Genomic DNA, 20,288 nt, shown 5'->3' on the forward strand with positions numbered 1-20,288 from the left:
GGGAAACGTAGGCTCTTTAGGTGGCAATAATTGAGAGGTAGTATTTAGAATTATCTAGATCCAATGGCAGATAACACAGCACTGGTTGCTACTCCCCACTAGCATGTACATGGTAGACATGACTAAGTGCCTACAGCACACTTGCCCCCTAGCCCAACTGCAGATTCTCAATCTTTTTTTTTTTTTTTAGAAACAGGTTCTCACTGTGTCCCCCCAAGATGAAGTGCAATGGCAATCACAGCTCACTGCAGCCTCCCAAGTAGCTAAGACTACAGGCCCATGCCACCACTCCCAGCTAAGTTTTTAATTTTTTTGTAGAGACAGAGTTTTGCTATGTTGCCCAGACTGGTCTCAAACTCCTGGTCTCAAGCAATCTTCCTGTCTTCTAAAGTGCTGAGATTATAGGTGTGAGACACTGTGCCCAGCCTCCATACTCCTAACGGCCTCCACACTCTTAACAGCCATAATCAGTTGACTGCAGTCAGCATGTAAGATGACATTTATATTGGCAATGAAACTGGGCATTATGGTGAAATTTGTATTATTTCATTAACCACTACCTTGCTCCTCTCTATTTTGTCCAAAAGCTCCAGATCAGTTATGTCTGACACCCCACCATGAAGAATTAGAACTTTCTCATCTATCAGAGTGGCCAGTGGAAGCCAACAGAAAACATCTTGCAGGGTTCTTAGTATTTCCTTCCCGTGTATCTGGAAAAAATGATATAAACAAAATGTTATCAAATAATTCACTCGACTTATCTGAACTAAGAGAAACTTTTGTCTTTAAAGGCAGCGCACCTTGTATTTATTCATCACTTCCTTGGTGAAGCCATATCTAGATTTAGAAGCACAAATAGATATTAGAGTAAATTGGGTGACAATAATCAGGGCATAATCACATTTTTAGAAGAACGCATATTCTGGGCATATGTACTTAAAGACATAGAAAAGAGACAGGAATAATCACCAAAATGTTTACAATTATATCATTATCCCTCGGCAGAGAAATCATGGGATATTTTAATTTTCTTCCTTTTACTTATCTGTATTTCCTGCTTTACAATCATGAATCTCTATTATTTTTATGACAGAGTATGTGTATGCAAAAACAAATTCAATGGTTTCATTGGAATAGTAAAATAATGTGTAAATTTAAAAAAAAATCTGGGCCGGGCACGGTGGCTCACACCTGTAGTCCCAGCACTTTGGGAGGCTGAGATGGGCGGATCATGAGGTCAGGAGATAGAGACCATCCTGACTAACATGGTGAAACCCCATCTCTACTACAAATACAAAAAATTAGCCAGGTGTGGTGGTGGGCGCCTGTAGTCCCAGCTACTCGGGAGGCTGAGGCAGGAGAATGGTGTGAACCCAGGAGGCAGAGCTTGCAGTGAGCCGAGATTGAGCCACTGCCCTCCAGCCTGGGTGACCGAGCGAGACGCCATCTCAAAAAAAAAAAAAAAAAAAAAAATCTGGGCTGGACGCAGTGGCTCATGCATGTTTTCCCAGCACTTCGGGAGGCCGAGGTGGGTGTATCACCTGAGGTCAGAAGTTCGAGACCAGCCTGGCCAACATGGTGAAACCCCGTCTCTACTAAAAATACAAAAAAAAATTAGCCAGGCATGATGGCAGGTGCCTGTAATCCCAGCTACTTGGGAGGCAGAGGCGGGAGAATCGCTTGAACCTGGGAGGTGGAGGTTGCAGTGTGCCAAGATTGTGCCATTGCACAGCCTGGGCAACAAGAGTGAAACTCCATGTCAAAAAAAAAAAAACATCTGGCCGTGTGCGGTGGCTCACGTCTGTAAATCCCAGCACTTTGGGAGGCCAAGGGGGTGCAGATCACTTGAGGTCAGGAGTTTGAGACCAGCCTGGCCAACATGGTGAAGCCCTGTCTCTAATAATAATACAAAAATTAGCTGGGCATGGTGGTGCACGCCTGTAATCCCGGCTACTCGGGAAGCTGAGGCAGGAGAATCACTTAAACCCAGAAGGCAGAGGTGGCAGTGAGCCAAGATTGCGCCTGCACTCTAGCCTAGGCGCCGAGTGAGACTCTAAAAAAAAAAAAAATTTTTTTTAAATGTTATATACTGTGTATTCTGTTTTTTAAAATAATTGGAAAACTAGTATTAAAGGCATTTAACAAATAAGAAGTTCTGGAGAAATAACGTTTTACAATCACAACAAACAAACATCAAATACTCAAGCATGTTTTGACTTGTACCGTAAGTTCACCATATGGTCCTCATGGTTTCCTCTGTTAAGGTGGAACTCTTTGGGGTAAACCAGCATGAAGGCAAAAAGAATCATCAGGATCTCTACTGAATCCTTGCCTCGATCCACAAAGTCACCATTGAACACATATGACCGTTCTGGTGACGGGAGGCCATTCTTTTCAACAAGGAGACCAGTCAAAGAATGAATGGGAGGAAGGAAATAGGAAATCAGGTTACAACCAATAGGCATTTGACAATCACATCATGTCTAACACCAATTCTGTGCTTTCTAGGTCTTCTCCAAGCATGAAATGTCAGTAAATGATGGAAGTATCTTCCATTGGTCTTATATTTCCTTTCCAGAGAGGCTAAGGTTATGAGATGCTCCTTTAGACAAAGGCTGAGTGTTGCCATGTGGTGTGGAGCAAAGGGCACCAAACTTGTGATCCAAAGGCCAGTTTTAAGTTCTGGCCACACTATCTTTAACTAGAAATAATAATACTTGCCATAGACTTCTCAGGATTAAACAAGATAATGCATGGGAAAATGCTTTGGGAAATGTAGTATGTGTATAAAGTAATATTCCATTAAAAAATATTATACTCATCTCCCTTGTTATATGTTCTACACATTATAACTAAAATATATATGAAAATAGCTTTTGGTTGTTTTGATAATAATCAGTTTTCTTTATGTGAAAGAAAGAAAATCAATTGCTAAATATTTATTTATTTATTTATTTATTTATTTATTTATTTATTTATTTATGTTTTAAGAGACAGGGCCTCACTATGTTGCCCAGGCTGACCTCAAACTCCTGGCCTCAAGCTATCTTCCCATTTTGGCCTCCCAAAGTGCTGGGATTACAGGCATGAGCCGCTGCACCTGGCCCCTTCTAGTTATTAATTGAACATTTTAAATTTGTTAAATAGTTTGCAAAAATGTACTAGAATATAGTGCAGTGCTGACTTTTCTATTATGTACTTGCTGCAACAGAGTAGCAAATATTATTAAAAATAATATTTTAGGCTAGGCGCAGTGGCTCACGCCTGTAATACCAACACTTTGGGAGCCGAGGTGAGTGGATCACTTGAGCTCAGGGGTGCGAGACCAGCCTGGCCAACATAGTGAAACCCTGTCTCTATAAAAAATATAAAAAATTAGGCCATCGTAGGCCACGCGTGGTGGCTCACACCTGTAATCCCAGCACTTTGGGAGGCCAAGGCAGGTGGATCATGAGGTCAGGAGTTCAAGACCAGCCTGGCCAAGATGGTGAAACCCTGTCTCTACTAAAAATACAAAAATTAGCCGGGCGTGGGGGCGCACGCCTGTAGTCCCAGCTACTTGAGAGGCTGAGGCAGGAGAATCGCTTGAACCTGGGACGTGGAGGTTGCAGTGAGCCAAGATCATGTCATTGCATTCCAGCCTGGGCGACAAGAGCAAAACTCTGTCTTAAAAAAAAAAAATTAGGCCATCGTGAGACAGGTTAGTTTTACCCTACTGATGATCTGTTGTTGCCATGGTAATCCTGCTCAGTACCAACTCGCAGGTTCAGACATTTGGTGTATGTGCTTGGCTAAGGAGCCAATGGGGCAAAGCTACCATCTGTGGGATTTTGACTGAACGCCTCTAAGTCAGAATCCCGCCCAGGCTGAACCATAGGGCAGCGCTGCAGGGCCTCATTTGGCCTCGGATAGCCAGTCTCCCAATGGCCTGGGATAGCCAGTCTCCCGCTGTCCCCGCCGGCCGGCAGTTCCGCCCCGCAAGCATGCAGGGACCCGGGGCCAGTGCGAAGAGTCCCTCCTTTTGGGAAACCGGGTGCGGCCGGAAAGGCGGCCGCCCCCTCACCCGTCACGCGACGCACGTTCGTGGGGAACCTGACATTAAACTGTTCGTAGATGACCTGCTTCTGGGTCAGGATTTCGCACTGAGCAGAGCAGCTCCCTCGCTGTGATCTACTGAAAGTCAGCCCTCGACACAAGGGTTTGAAAAATAAAAATAAAAATAAATAAAATAAAGAAATTAGGGCATGTTGGCATGCACTAGTGGTCCCAGCTATTCGGGAGGCTGAGGTGGGAGGATTGCTTGAAACTGGGAGGCAGAGGTTGCAGTGAGCCTAGATCACACCACTGCACTCCAGCCTAGGTGACAGATTGAGACCCCCATCTCAAAAAAATAAAAATAAATAATAATATTTTAAAAATTCAAGTAATATTTAAGCATTTGTTCAATTGATACTGAATTTGAGCTTCTAAATTAAGCTTCAGAGCAAGAAAGCAACTTAATTTGAACATTCATACCTTGTAAAATATAAAGATTAAGTCATCCAATTGGCCATGTAAGTCTCCTAACAAAGATAGAAAAAGAATATCAGTTCTGATTGTTCCTTACCAGTGCTTCTGATTTTTATTATAAGAAAGAAAATACCCAGAAGAATCTGACAGAAAAAACCCTACAAAGTTTTCCATATGTAAGATAAGGATAAATATTAATTTCTCCTTATTGCAGAGATAGTAATAATATTTTTTCTGCCTGATTATTATAAATAGTAAATGAGCTACATTTTTACTGAAGCAAAGGTGTGATAGAACAGTGCAGGGTTGCAAACCTAGATGAGAACTGGAGAGATTTTGCCCATGTTAAAGTAGAAAGCAGCTACTCACTTATGAGCCAGTGTTAGAAGATTTTTCAGGAGACTTTTAAAGTAAAATCTAGATCATAATATAAAATCTTCCAAATTTCAAATGTCGAAATACCATTTTTAAAAGTTTATGGGCCGGGCAAGGTGGCTCACGCCTGTAATCCCAGCACTTTGGGAGGCCCAGATGGGCGGATCGCGAGGTCAGGAGATAGAGACCATCCTGGCTAACACGGTGAAACCCCCTCTCTACTAAAAATACAAAAAAATTAGCTGGGAGTGGTGGTGGGCGCCTGTAGTCCCACCTACTCGGGAGGCTGAGGCAGGAGAATGGTGTGAACCCAGGAGGCGGAGCTTGCAGTGAGCCGAGATTGCGCCACTGCCCTCCAGCCTGGGTGACAGAGCAAGACTCTGTCTCAAAAAAAAAAAAAAAAAAGTTTATGAACATTGCAAGGCAAGCAAGACCTATTTGCAGGCTGCGGGTGACCCTAGCAGTGCCAGTTACAATCCCTCGTGTACTGGAGCCTCCCTCCACTAGGTTAAGGTGTGGGATGTCAGTCTACAGTGGATGTTAAAAATCACTGGAAACATAAGATGGGGAAAAGAGTCATTAACAGGACTTCTTTCCAGGAGAGGAATGTGTGTGGATGGGAGGAATAATTTGCTAGTCATCGGGGCTTTTTCAAGTACCATTAAATAAACCATTTCTAACAAGGAGGGTCTGGTTATTTGCAGAGATTTTGTTCTGAATGAAGAACATGAGTTTGAGTCAATATTAATTCCTTGGGAAAATAAAGCAGAGGCTGGGCCCTGAGATCCAAGATCCCCTTCGCTGCACCACCACCTCTTCTTTAAGTAAATGTGTAGTGAATATACAAATCGTGGATCTGAAGGGGTTAAACTTGGCTTATCATCACATCTCCCTGCAGCCCCACCACTCCTCTTGCATCCCCACACAGGTAGAGTGTTCTTGTTTGTGTCCAGCATGGAAAGCCGTTTCTGACCAGCTCTTACCACACACGGTGATCTCCTCGCTGTAACAAGTTGAGACCCGGTTGATGTTTGGCAGCTGTACCAGATGTTTCTTGGTTTCATACAAAAGGTTCAAGACATAGCGAGCATGGAGCTGCTACTGGGAGGAAGAGGAGGGAGGGAAGAAAACAACACTGATATTCGTGAGGGAAAATGGTCCTTACCTTTACTGCTTAACAACCCCAATCACCCAAGATCCCAAAAGTAACCCCAGTAAACTGCTCCTGGGACTATGCACGGATTCTTTCTTTCTCACTCAACTTCTGCCCTTGTTTCCGCTTTTCATCATCCCCACTTGTCCCTTCTGCAAATATTGAGCTACTTTTCTCTTTCCTCTCTACTCTATTAAATGCTTCCTTGCCTTTAGCATGGGAAGACCACGTGATTGTCTCAGTAAAGTACAACTAAATGCAGGTGCGTTGATGGTACTGAGTGATCCTGTCATTACTGGAATATATCAGCTCAGCTCCTCCTGCAATGAGTTACATTAATGTGGAAGAGGGGAAGGATTGAATTCTGATATAGAGCCAGAAGCTGACTATCTCTCGCTACCTCTACCCTACCATCAGAGTTCCAAGCCACTGTCATCTTTCGCTTGGACCATTGCAGTAGTCTCTTGACTGGTCACCCTGCTTTGGCCCTTGCCACCTACACTGTCTTAACACAGCAACCAGAATGATTATTTTAAAAAACAAGTCAGGGCTGGGGGTGGTGGCTCACGCCTGTAATCCCAGCACTTTGGGAGGCCGAGGTGGGCAGATCACGAGGTCAGGAGATCGAGACCATCCTGGCTAACACGGTGAAACTCCATCCCTACTAAAAATATAAAAAAATTAGCCGAGTGTGGTGGCGGGCGCCTGTAGTCGCAGCTACTCAGGAGGCTGAGGCAGGAGAGTCGCTTGAACTCAGGAGGCAGAGGTTGCAGTGAACTGAGATTGCACCACTGTACTCCAGCCTGGATGACAGAGCGAGACTCTGTCTCAAAAAAACAAAACAAAAAAACAAGTCAGATTGTGTAATTCGTATGTCTGCTGTTTCCCTGTCTCTTTCGGAAGAATAAAAGTCCACCCCCTCACCTCCATTACTCTTCCCCTGGCTCCCTCTTCTCCAGCCACAGTGGCCTCCCGAGGTTCATGAACAGTCCAGGCAAGTTTCTGCTTCAGGGCTTTTCCATGTTCCTCCCTCTGCCTGGAACGCTCTTTCCCTGGCGCATTCCTCACCGCCTTAGATCTTTGCTCAGAAATCACCTTCCCAGACAACTCTATAAAATTGGTATTTCTTCCATCCACAACTTAGTTTATTCTTTTCCATAGCTCTCATCGCCTTCTAATATACTGCATAATTGTCTTATTTATTGTTATTTATTGTTCATTGTCTGCCTCCCCGATGGAATGCCAGCCCCATAAGGGCAGAGATTTTATCTGTTTTGTTCACTGCTGTATCCTCAGTGCCCAGAGCAATGTGGGGCACAAAGCAGTGCTCAGTAGTTATGTGTGGGATGAATGAACAATGAGAGATTATGTGATTAGGAAGAAAAGCTGTCAATCGTCAGAACTGGCTGATTGACCGCAAGGTCCTGGCTAAGCACAGCAGGGGTAGCATCTCTCTGGTGGACACATGACATGAACACCCTAAATCTGGGGCCATTCTTTCTGTGCTGGGTTTGGTCTCCCTTCACACATTTCATGGAGTTGGTAGTGACCCAGGTTCCCCAGATGAGCTTACTTGTTTCAGTCTGAATGCTTCTATCATGGCAGTTGCATGGTCAGGCAGGAGTGGGAAGGAGAGGCGAGGCCCCGTGTAACTGTCAGGTACCTCTATGGACTCATAGTCACTGCATTTCTCCATCTCGGAGTCCTGGGCGAATCTGTCCTCAGTGAATATGCGGGTCAGGAAGTCCCCTAGTCCAGATAGAAAAGGTGGATCAACTTATGATCGTCTGATCATGCAGTCTGTGGGCACTATAGAATAGTCCTTGGCTGGGCACGGTGGCTCACATCTCTAATGCCAGAACTTTGCGGGGCCAAGAAGGGAGGATTGCTTGAGCCCAGGAGTTTGAGAACAGCCTAGGCAACATAGGGAAACCTTGCCTCTACAAAAAAATTTTTAAAATTTAGCCAGCCATGGTGTCGCGCACCTGTAGTTCCAGCTACTCAAGAGGCTGAGATGGGAGGATCACATAAGCCTGGGACACAGAGGTTTCAGTGAGCAGAGATGACACTACTGCACTCCAGCCTGGACAATGGAGTGAGGCCCTGTCTCAAAAAAAAAAAAAAAAAAAAAGTCCTTCCCTGGACTGTTGAAGCAGGGCATGGTTAATCTGGCTTCAGCTTCAGCTCCAGCACAGAAGAGGAAAAAGGAAGGAGAAAGTGACAACAGTCTAGGATGGGCAGGAGGAAAAAGTCATGCTTTCTACTTTCATTCTAAAAGATCAAGATTTGTCAGACTTAGAGAGTATAGAAATTTGGGGACCTGGATTTGCAAGCAGAAGGAAAGGGGAAAGCCAGTATGGAAAAATCACAGGTATTTATGTTGCATTTAGTGAGCGCAACAGGTGCATCAGACCTGGCAGTGCCTTCCAGCAGCTTCCAGCTGCCAGCATTGGCATCTCTAGACTGAGGGCTTATTTCCTGGATCCGGGTGGCAGGCCAGAAATGCTATGGAATTAACAACCTCCTGGCTGGGCCCAGTGGTTCACGCTTGTAATGCCAGCACTTTGGGAGGCCGAGGCAGGTGGATCGCTTGAGGCCAGGAGTTCAAGACCAGCCTGGTTAACATGGTGAAAGCCTGTCTCCACTAAACACATAAAAAATTAGCCAGGTGTGTTGGTGCACACCTGTAATCCCAGCTACTTGGGTATCTGAGGTTCAATCACTTGAACCCGGGAGGTAGAGGTTGCAGTGGGCCAAGATCATGCCACTGTACTCCAACCTGGGTGACAGAGTGAGAATCTGTCTCAAAAAAAAAAAAAAAAAGAAAAGAAAAAGCCTCCTTCCTATTCTTCCCTCCCACCTCCCCAGCTGCTTTCAACCAGTGATTCCTGGAGTTGACGCAGAAAAACTCCAGTTCCCTCTGCCTGCAAGGGGGATAATTCTGAGGCTTGTGTTTTGCACTATTTCCCAGGCACACTGAGTTGCTGGACTGGCTGCCGTTCCTTTCCTGAATCCCTTCCCCACTCCCACCCCCAGAGTTTCCTGAACTTAATAAATGAACTCCTTGCACTCAAACTCTTGTCTCCAGGTGTGTGTTCAGGAGAACCTGGCATAAAACCCCAGTCTGCCATTTACTCGTCAGCCCCTTGCTTATTCCCTGGCTGTCACCAGATTCACGGTTTCACTCCCTGTGCATTCCCCACCTCACTCTGCAATCTATGGCCTTGTGACAGGAGGACATGACATGTGGCAGTTCATACTCACGGTCATTGTGGCTGCTGGGGATGAAGTGATCCATGAGATAGCTGAAGAAGTCATGGAGCTGCAGAAGAACCCAAGGAGACGTGGCTTTAGAGGTGAGCAAAAAGAGAACCCACAAGTAGTCCAGTTGACCTCACCTGAGAAGCACCCGAGCCCTGCTGCCCAAGGGAGAGCAGGAGGCGGCTCCGTCCCAACATCTCATTGTACCTTGACTTGGTCTTGCTGCCCAGCATATTCTATAGACTGGAAGATGCTCCAGGTGCAACGCCGCCTCATCTCCAGGCGGGCCACGTAGCGCCGGTACCATCTCTGGATCAGGGCTGCTGCCTTGAAGGCTATGACACCGATGGAGAAGCAAGCCTGTGAGCTGGGACTCCCTGGGCCAGGGGTTTGGGGATAAGGAGAGGAAGCTGCTCAGCTCTCTCCCACTGTATATGTGAGGACAAGATGGAGCAGAAGCACTACCCATTGACGCCCATAGGAAGTATTTCCCTTTCTGCTGGCAATAGTGCTTTTCCCCATTTCCAGCCCGTCCCCTTCATTCCTGCCTGATGGTTATACTCATATCACTGTAGGTTGATTAGAATTCCCATGTATTGATTAAAACATTTCTGTGTAGGGATGAAAAGGTTGGACTGCCAGGATTCCGAGAAGGAGATGTAAACTCATGAGACTGCAAGGATGCAGCATCCCTGACAGGTTATAATGCGGGGGTGGGGTGGACATTTTGATATTGTGGCAACAGACTGGATGTCAGGACACCTGGGTTCTAGACCTAGAACTGCCCTGACAAGCTCTGTGGTTTCAGACAAGTCATCTGGTGCCTCAATGTCCTCATCTGGAAAAGGGGTGGAGCCAAATGAAGACTAGGAAAAACAAACAATAAACAAATACTCAAATGAATGCATCATATGACGTCAGGGGGTAGCAACTGTTTCCCAGCTCCCATGCTTGCCATCCCCAGTTCCATGATATCCCTGCAGGCTTTAAGCACCCCCGTCATAAGATAGACAGCACTGACCATGCAGTCCCCCACGTGGCCACTGGACCTCTCATTTTTGCCAGGACCTGTGCTAGGTGACCAGGTAGGGCAGGTTAGGGTGTGGAGTTTCATTCTTTATATAAGGTTTAGGACCTGTGGTCAAGTATTGTTGCCAGAGAAGGGAACAGCTGTCCACATAACTAGATTCTTTTTAAGCCCCAAGGCCTAGATACACTGCTGGTGATGAATGGACTATTTGTGGATAAAGCTGGATTAGAAACCCTGCAGGCTGACTCAGGTCAACCTCATAAATAGTAGACAGATTGATTTAATATATTTAGTTTGCATTAGAGAGATAATAGAATTCTTGCTGATTTTCCTAAGAGGAAAGATGATGGTGATGTGGGAAAAGAGAAGCTGGGAGGAACTTAAACAAAGCTAAACTTGATTTCCTATGAAAAAAAATCATACTACTAGTATTTCTCAAAGGCACTCACTAAATAATAAGTGATGAGGTTGAAACCCACTGACTGGCTTCTGTAAAACCATGCTCAGAATAGTGAATGAGGCCGGGCGCGGTGGCTCACATCTATAATCTCAACACTTTGGGAGGCTGAGGCTGGTGGATCTCCTGAGGTGAGGCATTCAAGACCAGCCTGGCCAACATGGTGAAACCTCATCTCTACTAAAAATACACAAATTAGCTGGGCATGGTGGCAGGCATCTGTAATCCCAGCTACTTGGGAGCCTGAGGCAGGAGAATCGTTTGAACCTGGGAGGCAGAGGTTGCAGTGAGCCGAGATCACACCACTGCACTCTAGCTTGGGCTAGAGACTCTGACACACACACACACACACACACAAAAAAAAAAGAGACTAGTGAATGAAAGGTCCAGGGCTGGTGCTACAGATTCTTTAGAGATTCCTGGTAAACATGCAGGTTGCTACACCTCACCCTGGACCTGCAACATCAGAATCTCTACAGGTGGAATCCAGGAAAGAATCTGAAGGTTTAACAAGCTCCATACATAATTCTTACCTGTGCTAAAGTTTAAGGACCACTGAGGAAGATCATGGACATCAGTGTTGTCTGCTAACACCTTGCCCTGAGCATTCTACGGTCAGTGCTGCCAATGATGAAACATATGTGTTATATCCTCAGTCTTGCTTTGGCTACTCAGGCAGCAGAAGTGGGCAACCCCTTTCATTCTCCCTCTTTTTTTCTTCCTCCCAGTTGACTATCTGGTAGGGTGTGGCGGGGAGCTGGCTTGCTTTTAATTGAAATGGGCTCTGGGAAGTGCAGGATCTTTTAAGATCCTTTATCCCATCGTGTATTTTTAATAGTGCAATGCAAAAATGTATATAGGCACCTCTTACTTGAGCCATGTGTAAACTAAATTATTAGGGTACAAGTTACAAATACATCTGGGCTGTAAAAACTCTACATGTAACAACACTGTGAGAAAATTGTGAACCAAGGCAATGCACAGTAGGGTGTGGGAGAACAGGTAAATTATTTAAGAAAAATAGAACAGATAATTTTTTTCATGGTTACCCTCTTATTTTTATTATCTTTGTCAAGAATATGTATGTCTCTATATACAACACTGAGTTAAAGGAAAAAAATGATGCCTCTAGGAAGAAGTAGCTTTCTCTAATGGAAGTATAAGCTTGCCAAAAAGTGCAATAAAAACTTAATGAATTATGACATCCTTTAAGGAAAACAGAAAGCCTAATATCGACTTCCAATAAGAAATGGCATGCTTAAGCAGATGTAGGACTCCCTCACACTCCAACACATTAAAAAAGCTGCATAAAATAAGCTAAATTTCTTTTTAACCAATAGTTGAAATCAAAAGCATTGAAGGGAGATCTCCGGGCGCCAGAAATGAAGACGGAACCCATAGCCAAAGGCAGTTAGAGGCATTGAAGTCAGGCAGGACCTAGGGGAATCTCGACCAGACACATGTCTCAGGAGCTGGGGTTTGACACCCGTATGGGGATGAGAGTGAGTTCTTGGGTTCTGTGCATGGCAGGGAGTGGTAACTGGACTGTCTGTGAAAACGCAGGAGCTGGGGAAGTTTCTGTACCTTGCGTGATCTAATAAATCTCTGCCTACCAGCCCCTGTGGTAGCAGGGGGTGAGCTGACCTAGAACTCAGTGAGATAGGAAGCCTCAGCCTGTGGCGTGTGTGGGTTGAATTTGTGTTATTCACAAGATAAGGACACCCTGAGCTGAAGCTAATTCCAAAATTGGTCCAAACAAATGACAAACTGGGAAAAAATATTTGCAATTTATATCACAGTTGATATCCCTACCACATTAGAAATGGTTTCACTCAGTCACCCAGGCTGGAGGGCGTTGGCATGATCATAGCTCACTGCAGGCTTGAACTCCTGTGCTCAAGCAATCCTCCCACCTCAGGCTCCCGAGTATCTAGGACTACAGGGGCTCGCCACCACACCCCGCTATTTAAAAAAATTTTTTTTTTGCTGGGCGTGGTGGCTCACGCCTGTAATCCCAGCACTTTGGGAGGCCGAGGCGGGCAGATCACCTGAGGTCAGGAGTTGGAGACCAGCCTGGCCAACACGGTGAAGCCCTATCTCTACTAAAAATACAAAAAATTAGCTGGGCATGGTGGTACCCGCCTGTAATCCCAGCTACTCGGGAGGCTGAGGCAGGAGAATCACTTGAACCCAGGAGGCGGAGGTTGCAGTGAGCTGAGATCGTGCCATTGCAATCCAGCCTGGACGACAGAGGGAGACAGTCTTAAAAACAAAAAAAAAAATTTTAGGTCGGGCACAGTGGCTCACGCCTGTAATCCCAGCACCTTGGGAGGCCGAGGCGGGCGGATCACCCGAGGTCAGAGCTCAAGACCAGCCTGGTCAACATGGTGAAACCCCGTCTCTACTAAAAACACAAAAATTAGCTGGGCGTGGTGGTGGTTGCCTGTTATCCCAGCTACTCGGGAGGCTGAGGCAGGAGAATCACTTGAACCCAGGAGGCGGAGGTTGCAGTGAGTAGAGATCGTGCCACTGAACTCCAGCCTGGGCGACAGAGCAAGACTCCGTCACACAAAAAAAATTGTAGAGATAGGATCTTGCTCTGTCGCCCAAGCTGGTTTCAAACTCCTGGGCCCGAGTGAGATTCTCTCATCTCAGCCTCCTAAATGCTGGGATTACAGGTGTGACCCTCAACTCCTGGCCTATTGTTTTAAAAAAAAAAATTGTTAGATTGTCCACTAGAGGGAGCTCATGCTTCCTTCTTCCCACCTCATGACCTGTGGACATGCTCTACCCTCTGCCTGGAATGTGTTTCATCCCCTCTTTGCCCAACCTTATTTCATTTATTTGTACCTGAGTAGTTTGGGATCAACCCCAATGGACAACACTAACTCCCTGAGCAAATTTTAATTCTGTCAAATATACTTCAACTGGACATTTTGGTGGGCATGTCACAAGGAGGAGAAGCTGACCTCTAAGAGTTGGCATGAGGAGAAATATAAGGGTTTTCTGCTTCTACCCTCAGAACCCCCAACCCTCTCCATGCAATATGGGCTTTGTGGTACCCACAGCTGGTTTGGAAAGTGGGAAACACGTACCTGTCTCTGCATTCTGGAAAGCAAAATGATGTTGGGTGGAGGTGCCGCTTCCCATAGTTTAAGCGCAATGCTCCTGCAGGACGCAGCAGATCCAGAGGACAATGAGCTGTTTGCTGACAAAATGAAGAGAGAATCTGTAATAGGAGATTCAGGCAGCGTATTAAATCGGGTGGGCCAAATTGTCTATGAATCTCCTCCCCACCTCTCCAGTCTAAGTGCACAAGATGTTCCTCCCCTGAGAGTTCCTCCATTTGTCATTCCCTCAGTCTCCCGTTTTCAACCTTTCCTCTGCCTTTTCCTTTCAGTCTAGAAACATACTGAAATCTCTTATTTTGCATTCTCAAAGCAATTCATCAGCCACCTCCTCCTCCCTTGACCTCCTATATTCCTCTAACTGTCACCCAACCTCTCTTGTCTTCTCATCCAGATTTATCTTAAGGGTAGACTACAGTTTTCTCTTTACTTCCTCTCAAAATCACCTTTTTCATCCTCACTATTGATCAAAGCCTTTCCTGATGCCTCTAATGTCTTCATCTTTTCAGTCCTTACCTTGCCAGAACAGCAAGGCCATCTGTCTCCATAGGCCACACCATTCTTTCTTTCTTTCTTTCTTTTTTTGAGACAGAGTCTTTCTCTGTCACCCAGGCTGGAGTAGTGCAGTGGCGCGATCTTGGCTCACTGCGAGCTCCGCCTCCCGGGTTCATGCCATTCTCACCGCCTCAGGCTCCCAGTTAATTTTGTTTTTGTATTTTTAGTGGAGACAGGGTTTCGCCGTGTTAGCCAGGATGGTCTCGATCTCCTGACCTTGTGATCCGCTTGCGTTGGCCTCCCAAAGTGCTGGGATTACAGGCGTGAGCCACCGCGCCTGGCCAGACCACACCTTTATTTCAATTCTACACCTTGAGCTTCTGTGATACTAAACTCTTATGTTTGCTCCCATCTTCCTGACTACTTACTCTCTCTGCTTCTTGAGCTCATTTTCCTCTGTGTGTCCCTTAAATGTTGATTTTTATTTGCATTCTAGTCTCAAATATCTGTTGATCTCACATGGTATATGCTCCCTGGCTGGTTTAATTAACTCTCACATTTTCAGCTATCACTTCCTACCCTTAGATCTCTGTCTCCATCCCAGATGATCCCTAAACTTCAGCCCCACATACTCAGCTGCCTACTAAACACTTTCATTGGGGTGTCTCGGACTCCAAACAGAACCCATCTTCCAGGCCATGTGCAGTGGCTCATGTCTGTAATCCCAGCACTTTGGGAGGCCAAGGTGGGCTGATCACTTGAGACCAGCCTGGCCAACATGGTGAAACCTCATCTCTACTAAAAATCAAAAAAAATTAGCTGGGTGTGGTGGTGCACACTTGTAATCCCAGCTGCTTGGGAGGCTGAGGCAGGAGAATGGCTTGAACCTGGGTGGCAGAGGTTGCAGTGAGCCAAGATATGTAACCACTGCACTCCAGCCTGGGTGACAGAGCAAGACTCTGCCTAAAACAACAACAACAACAACAACAACAACAACAAATCTTCCCCAAAAGCCTCGTCTGCCAAGACCAGCTCAGTCGGGGAGACCCTAACCCAGCAGCGCTAGAGGAATTAAAGACACACACACAGAAATACAGAGGTGTGAAGTGGGAAATCAGGAGTCTCACAGCCTTCAGAGCTGAGGGCCCCGAACAGAGACTTACCAACGTATTTATTAACAGCAAGCCAGTCATTAGCACTGTTTCTGTATATATTTGATTAACTAAAAGTATCCCTTATGGGAAATGAAGGGATGGGCCGAATTAAAGGAATAGTTTGGGCTAGTTAACTGCAGCAGGAGCATGTCCTTAAGGCATAGATCGCTCATGCTATTGTTTGTGGCCTAAGAATGCCTGTAAGCAGTTTTCCGCCCTGGGTGGGCCAGATGTTCCTTGCCCTCATTCTGATAAGCCCACCACCTTCCAGCACGGGCGTTATGGCCATGATGAACATGTCACAGTGCTGCAGAGATTTTGTTTATGGCCAGTTTTGGGGCCAGTTTATGGCCAGATTTTGGGGGGCTTGTTCCCAACACTCGTCTCTCTTCTCTCCTTTCTTCAAATTCTGTACTTTAACTACCATGACCTCTGTGTTTTTGCGCTTACCTGGAATGTTCTTTCTATCCCACTTCTCTTAAGCTGGCTAACTTTATTCATTCCTAAAGGCTCACTTGAGGTATCACCTTCCTTAAAGAAGCCAGCTTGACATGCTCCTCCTCTGAGCTCCTGAATATCCTGTCCACATTTCCATCACTGCAATACCGTATTACAGTCTTTACTCTTGTATCTCTCTACTATTAGACTGTGAGTTCCTTCAGAGAAAGACTGTAAGCAAATTCATCATTTTATCCCCAGGATTTAGCACAGTGCCTGACATGTAGTAGGGATTCCATAAATATTAACTGAATAAACTTTATGCCTTATTTATTTTCTACTGACACACAATAATTATACATATTTATGGGATACAATGTGATATTCTGATACATGTATACATTGTGTGATCAAAGCATGGTAATTGGCATATCCATCACCTTAAACATTTAACATTCTTTGTTATGAGGACATTCAAAATTCTCTCTTCTAGCTATTTGAAATATACAATGCATTATTGTTAGCTGTAGTCACCCTACTGTACAATGGAGTGCCGGAACTTATTCCTTCTATCTAACTGTAACATTGTATCTGTTAACCAACTTTCCCCATCTCCTGCTTCCTTCTATTTTCCCTAGTCTCTAGTAATCATTATTCTGTGCTCAACTTCCATCATCTCAATTTTTTTAGCTCCCACATATGAGTGAGATCACGCAGTATTTGTCTTTCTGTGCCTGGCTTATTTCACTTAACATAATGTCCTCCAGATTCACCCATATTGTCACACATAACAGTATTTCATCCTTTTTATGGCTGAATAGTATTCCACTGTTAATATATACTACATTTTCTTCATCCATTCATCCACTGATGGGCATATAGGTTGATTCTATGTCTTGGCTATTGTGAATAATGTTACAATAAACATGAGCATGCAATTGTCTCTTCAAAATACTGATTTCGCTTCCTTTGGATATACTCCCAAAGTGTAGTGGGATTGCTAGATCATTATGCCATATTTCTTTTTATACAACAAAGATGACACTTTCTCTAGTTCTTCTTCAGGAGGTAATGTGAGATGTAGTGACTTAACATCAAGAGTGAATTCACTTCTTTTATTCTTTTCTCTACCTCATTTCTACCCCACTCTCCTCCGCTATTTTTGAAGGTGTGATACTGGGGATTATCAAAGAGTTGTCTTTTTCTTTGCAAATCAAAATTAAAGTCTCACCTTGCGTATGTTGGCTAGTTTATTTTGAATAAATAACCAGAGGAAAAAAGACTGTGATCTCTTTTTGTGTGCAGAACGGTTCCCAGTTCTATGAGATTTTATGAAACCAGAATCTGAGTTTGGGGTAAAGTGAGAAGCCATTATGTCCAAACCAACAAAACTGGTCCTAAATATTTGCACAGTTTTAGAACTAGAAGGGACTTCAGCAATGATTCTGCTTGTCAATGACTCACAAGTTGCTTTGATACATTGGTAACTTGCCTGCATAGCCAAGTTGTGTATTTAAGAGTGTTTGATGTGGGTGAGAATTTTTGTTCACCTTCTCACTCAATTTTGGGCACTTAAACTCTCAGAGATTCAGTTTTCTCATGTATATATCTTCAAGGATCATAAATAATATATTTAAAGTGCTTAATATACAATAAAACCTCAATATATGTTGATGGACTGAATCTGATATCATATTTATTTTAAAATATCAACAACCAAAAACATGTTCTTGGAGTCAGTAAAAGGCATACTATTTCAATGCTGCATGAATCAGTGGGATGGATACTGATTATTGCTGGGTCAAAGATTGTTATTAAATAAATCCTCTTTTGCCCTTAGGCAACCTTTTTTCCTCATGAATTTATAAATTCAAAAATGGTGGCGGAATAAGAAGACCTACAAAGAATTTATTGGAGATAGAAATATAGCATTGCTCTAGAGTAAGGAAGTTGATATCTATCATGGGCCAATAAACTATTTAGAACAACCACAAGAGATGAAAGAAATGAAGTCTCCCATCAGGTAGTTGTAACTAACTCTTGGTGACCTTTTGTCACCAAGGACATAAAAGATATGTTTTCCTATGTCATGTGGAAGGGGGAAAGGGGTAACCAGCTACCATTATAACAGCAAAGGCACATGTGATCTCTGCCTTGGGTCTCCATGGTCTCATCTGTTTCTCTGTTATTTATGGATAATGGTAACTTCATTACAGGGTTGTTAGGAGTGTGAAGTGAGATTATATGTGAGGAGTACTTTGCAAATGTTTGTCATCGTCACGAAAAACATAGATAAGGAATTTTCTTAAATGACATCCTCAAAAATCTCTTAAAGTCCTTCTCCTCCTCAAATAAAAAGCACCTTAAATAATTATCAGTAAAGAATCGACAAAATACATCATGATGCTTTAAAAACAATGGAGTGTATTCCACCATGACAAAGAACAAGGCAAGTCGATATGTAATCATATGAAAACGGCCCCAAGATATATTGTTACATGAAGAAAAGCAAATTCCAGAAGAGTATGCTTAGTGTGATATCATCTATATAAAAAAGTCAGTAAGTATATAGGAATGAAAGACTATACACCAAGCTATTAACAGTAATTACCTCTGGAGAATGAGGTTGGGTGAGAGATTTCCATTTTTAACTTATATACTTCTATTATAGCTTTTATAATTAAAAATCAATAAATGATATTTTTCTAAAATTTTTACACATAAGAAAAATTAGAAAGTGGCTCTGACTAAATAGGTATCACATATGGCTGCTTAAGAGAAGAAGATGGAGTCATCTACAGACAAGTAGAGAACATTCTAGAAATCAATAAGAAAAATGGCCGGACGCCGTGGCTCATGCCTGTAATCCCAGCACTTTGGGAGGCTGAGGTGGGTGGATCCCGTGAGCTCAGGAGTTCGAGACCAGCCTAGCCAAGATGGTGAAACCCTGCCTCTACTAAAAATACAAAAATTAGCTGGGCATGGTGGCACATGCCTATAATCCAAGCTACACTATTTGGGAGGCTGAGGCAGGAGAATCGCTTGAACCTGGGAGGTGGAAGTTGTAGTGAGCCAAGATCTCGCCACCGCGCTCCAGCCTGGGTGACAGAGAGAGACTCTGTCTCAAAAAAAAAAAAAAAAAAAAAAGAACAGAAAGGGGAAGTAGAATAATTCTCAAGGGAAAAACTAAAAACATGAAAACTTCATAAGGTCAGCCACAGAAAATGAGCTTGAGGGAGCCCAAGATTGTTGAATCAGCACCTTTGGTAATCACCAGCTGTCTTCTCCCCCTGGTGATTTCCCAAGCTGAGCCATCTCTCCAGGCGATTAGTATATCCACCCAATGTGGGTGAGACCCCTTCTCCTTCTAGAATTTGACTTAGCATCATCAATGCCTTACATTATTATGAAAAACAAAAATTAGCTAGGGGTGGTGGTGTGGCATGCCTGTGGTCCCAGCTACTCAGGAGGCTGAAATGAGAAGACTGCTTGAGCCCAGGAGTTCGAGGCTGTAGTGTGCTATGATTGCACTTACGAACAGCCACTGCACTCCAGTCAGGGCAACATAGTGAGACTCTGTCTCTTAGGGGGAAAAAAAAAGTGTTTATCTGTCCACTAAGTGAGCCCAAGAAATCCAGGGCAGAATGGTCACCCAGCACTTGAAGATTTCATCACACAGATAGCAAAGACCCCATCTGGATGAGTTGATAGATAACAGAGGAGCTGTCTTTGACCTTTGTCTCAAAACAACTCTGTATTTATTTCCTAGGTAAAAACATAAGTTTGTCACCCTCCTTGTCTCACTGATTTCTACTTTAGGCTAGATAGAAAGTTCTTACCTTCTTTGCTGGGTTTTTTATTTACCATGAGACACAAGGCAGAAATCTCTTTAACATTTAGGCGTGATCCCCATCCTGTCTTCAGGGTTGGCTGACGGATCCCAGGCTGATCTGACTTCTTTTAGACCTACAGAGCCAATAAAGAAGGTGCAGCCCTAGTCTGGCATGTCTTCTCCCTGAAAAGCAATGGTGACATTCACAGCCCTGGCCAAGCATTCACAGTGACAGGGAGGAAAGTTCAGGCTTCTTGCCTTGAAGCAGTAGGCACTCCCTGACATCAGTCAGATCAGGCCCCCAAGGAGGATTTGAAGGGGGCGATTGCATAGTCGGGGTGTCTCCCATATACCCAAGGAGACGGGTTTCTCTAACTGCACCTACGTCAGTCCTAAATCTTCTTACTCTCCTGGATTAGAAGACTGTGTTTCCCAGGCCACGTATGAGAAGCCTGA

The 20,288-nt window shown here is 44.3% G+C and overlaps 1 protein-coding gene across 1 annotated transcript in view; it reads right to left on the reverse strand.

Moving 5' to 3' along the window:
- PPEF2 (protein phosphatase with EF-hand domain 2) overlaps positions 1-20,059 on the reverse strand; it is a 42,458-nt gene extending 22,399 nt beyond the window's left edge. The window contains exons 1-10 of the mRNA XM_002814886.4: positions 19,840-20,059; positions 13,881-13,993; positions 9,506-9,633; positions 9,302-9,359; positions 7,611-7,786; positions 5,868-5,982; positions 4,516-4,562; positions 2,224-2,390; positions 801-837; positions 561-710 (exon numbers count right to left, since the gene is read on the reverse strand). Coding sequence (XP_002814932.3) covers positions 561-710; positions 801-837; positions 2,224-2,390; positions 4,516-4,562; positions 5,868-5,982; positions 7,611-7,786; positions 9,302-9,359; positions 9,506-9,633; positions 13,881-13,935 — 933 coding nt within the window. The 5' untranslated portion in view covers positions 13,936-13,993; positions 19,840-20,059. The remainder of the gene's footprint in view (positions 1-560; positions 711-800; positions 838-2,223; positions 2,391-4,515; positions 4,563-5,867; positions 5,983-7,610; positions 7,787-9,301; positions 9,360-9,505; positions 9,634-13,880; positions 13,994-19,839) is intronic.
- Between the last annotated feature and the right edge of the window lie 229 nt (positions 20,060-20,288).

This window comes from Pongo abelii, chromosome 3 (assembly GCF_028885655.2).
Source record: "Pongo abelii isolate AG06213 chromosome 3, NHGRI_mPonAbe1-v2.0_pri, whole genome shotgun sequence".
NCBI classification, from domain to species: Eukaryota; Metazoa; Chordata; class Mammalia; order Primates; family Hominidae; genus Pongo; species Pongo abelii.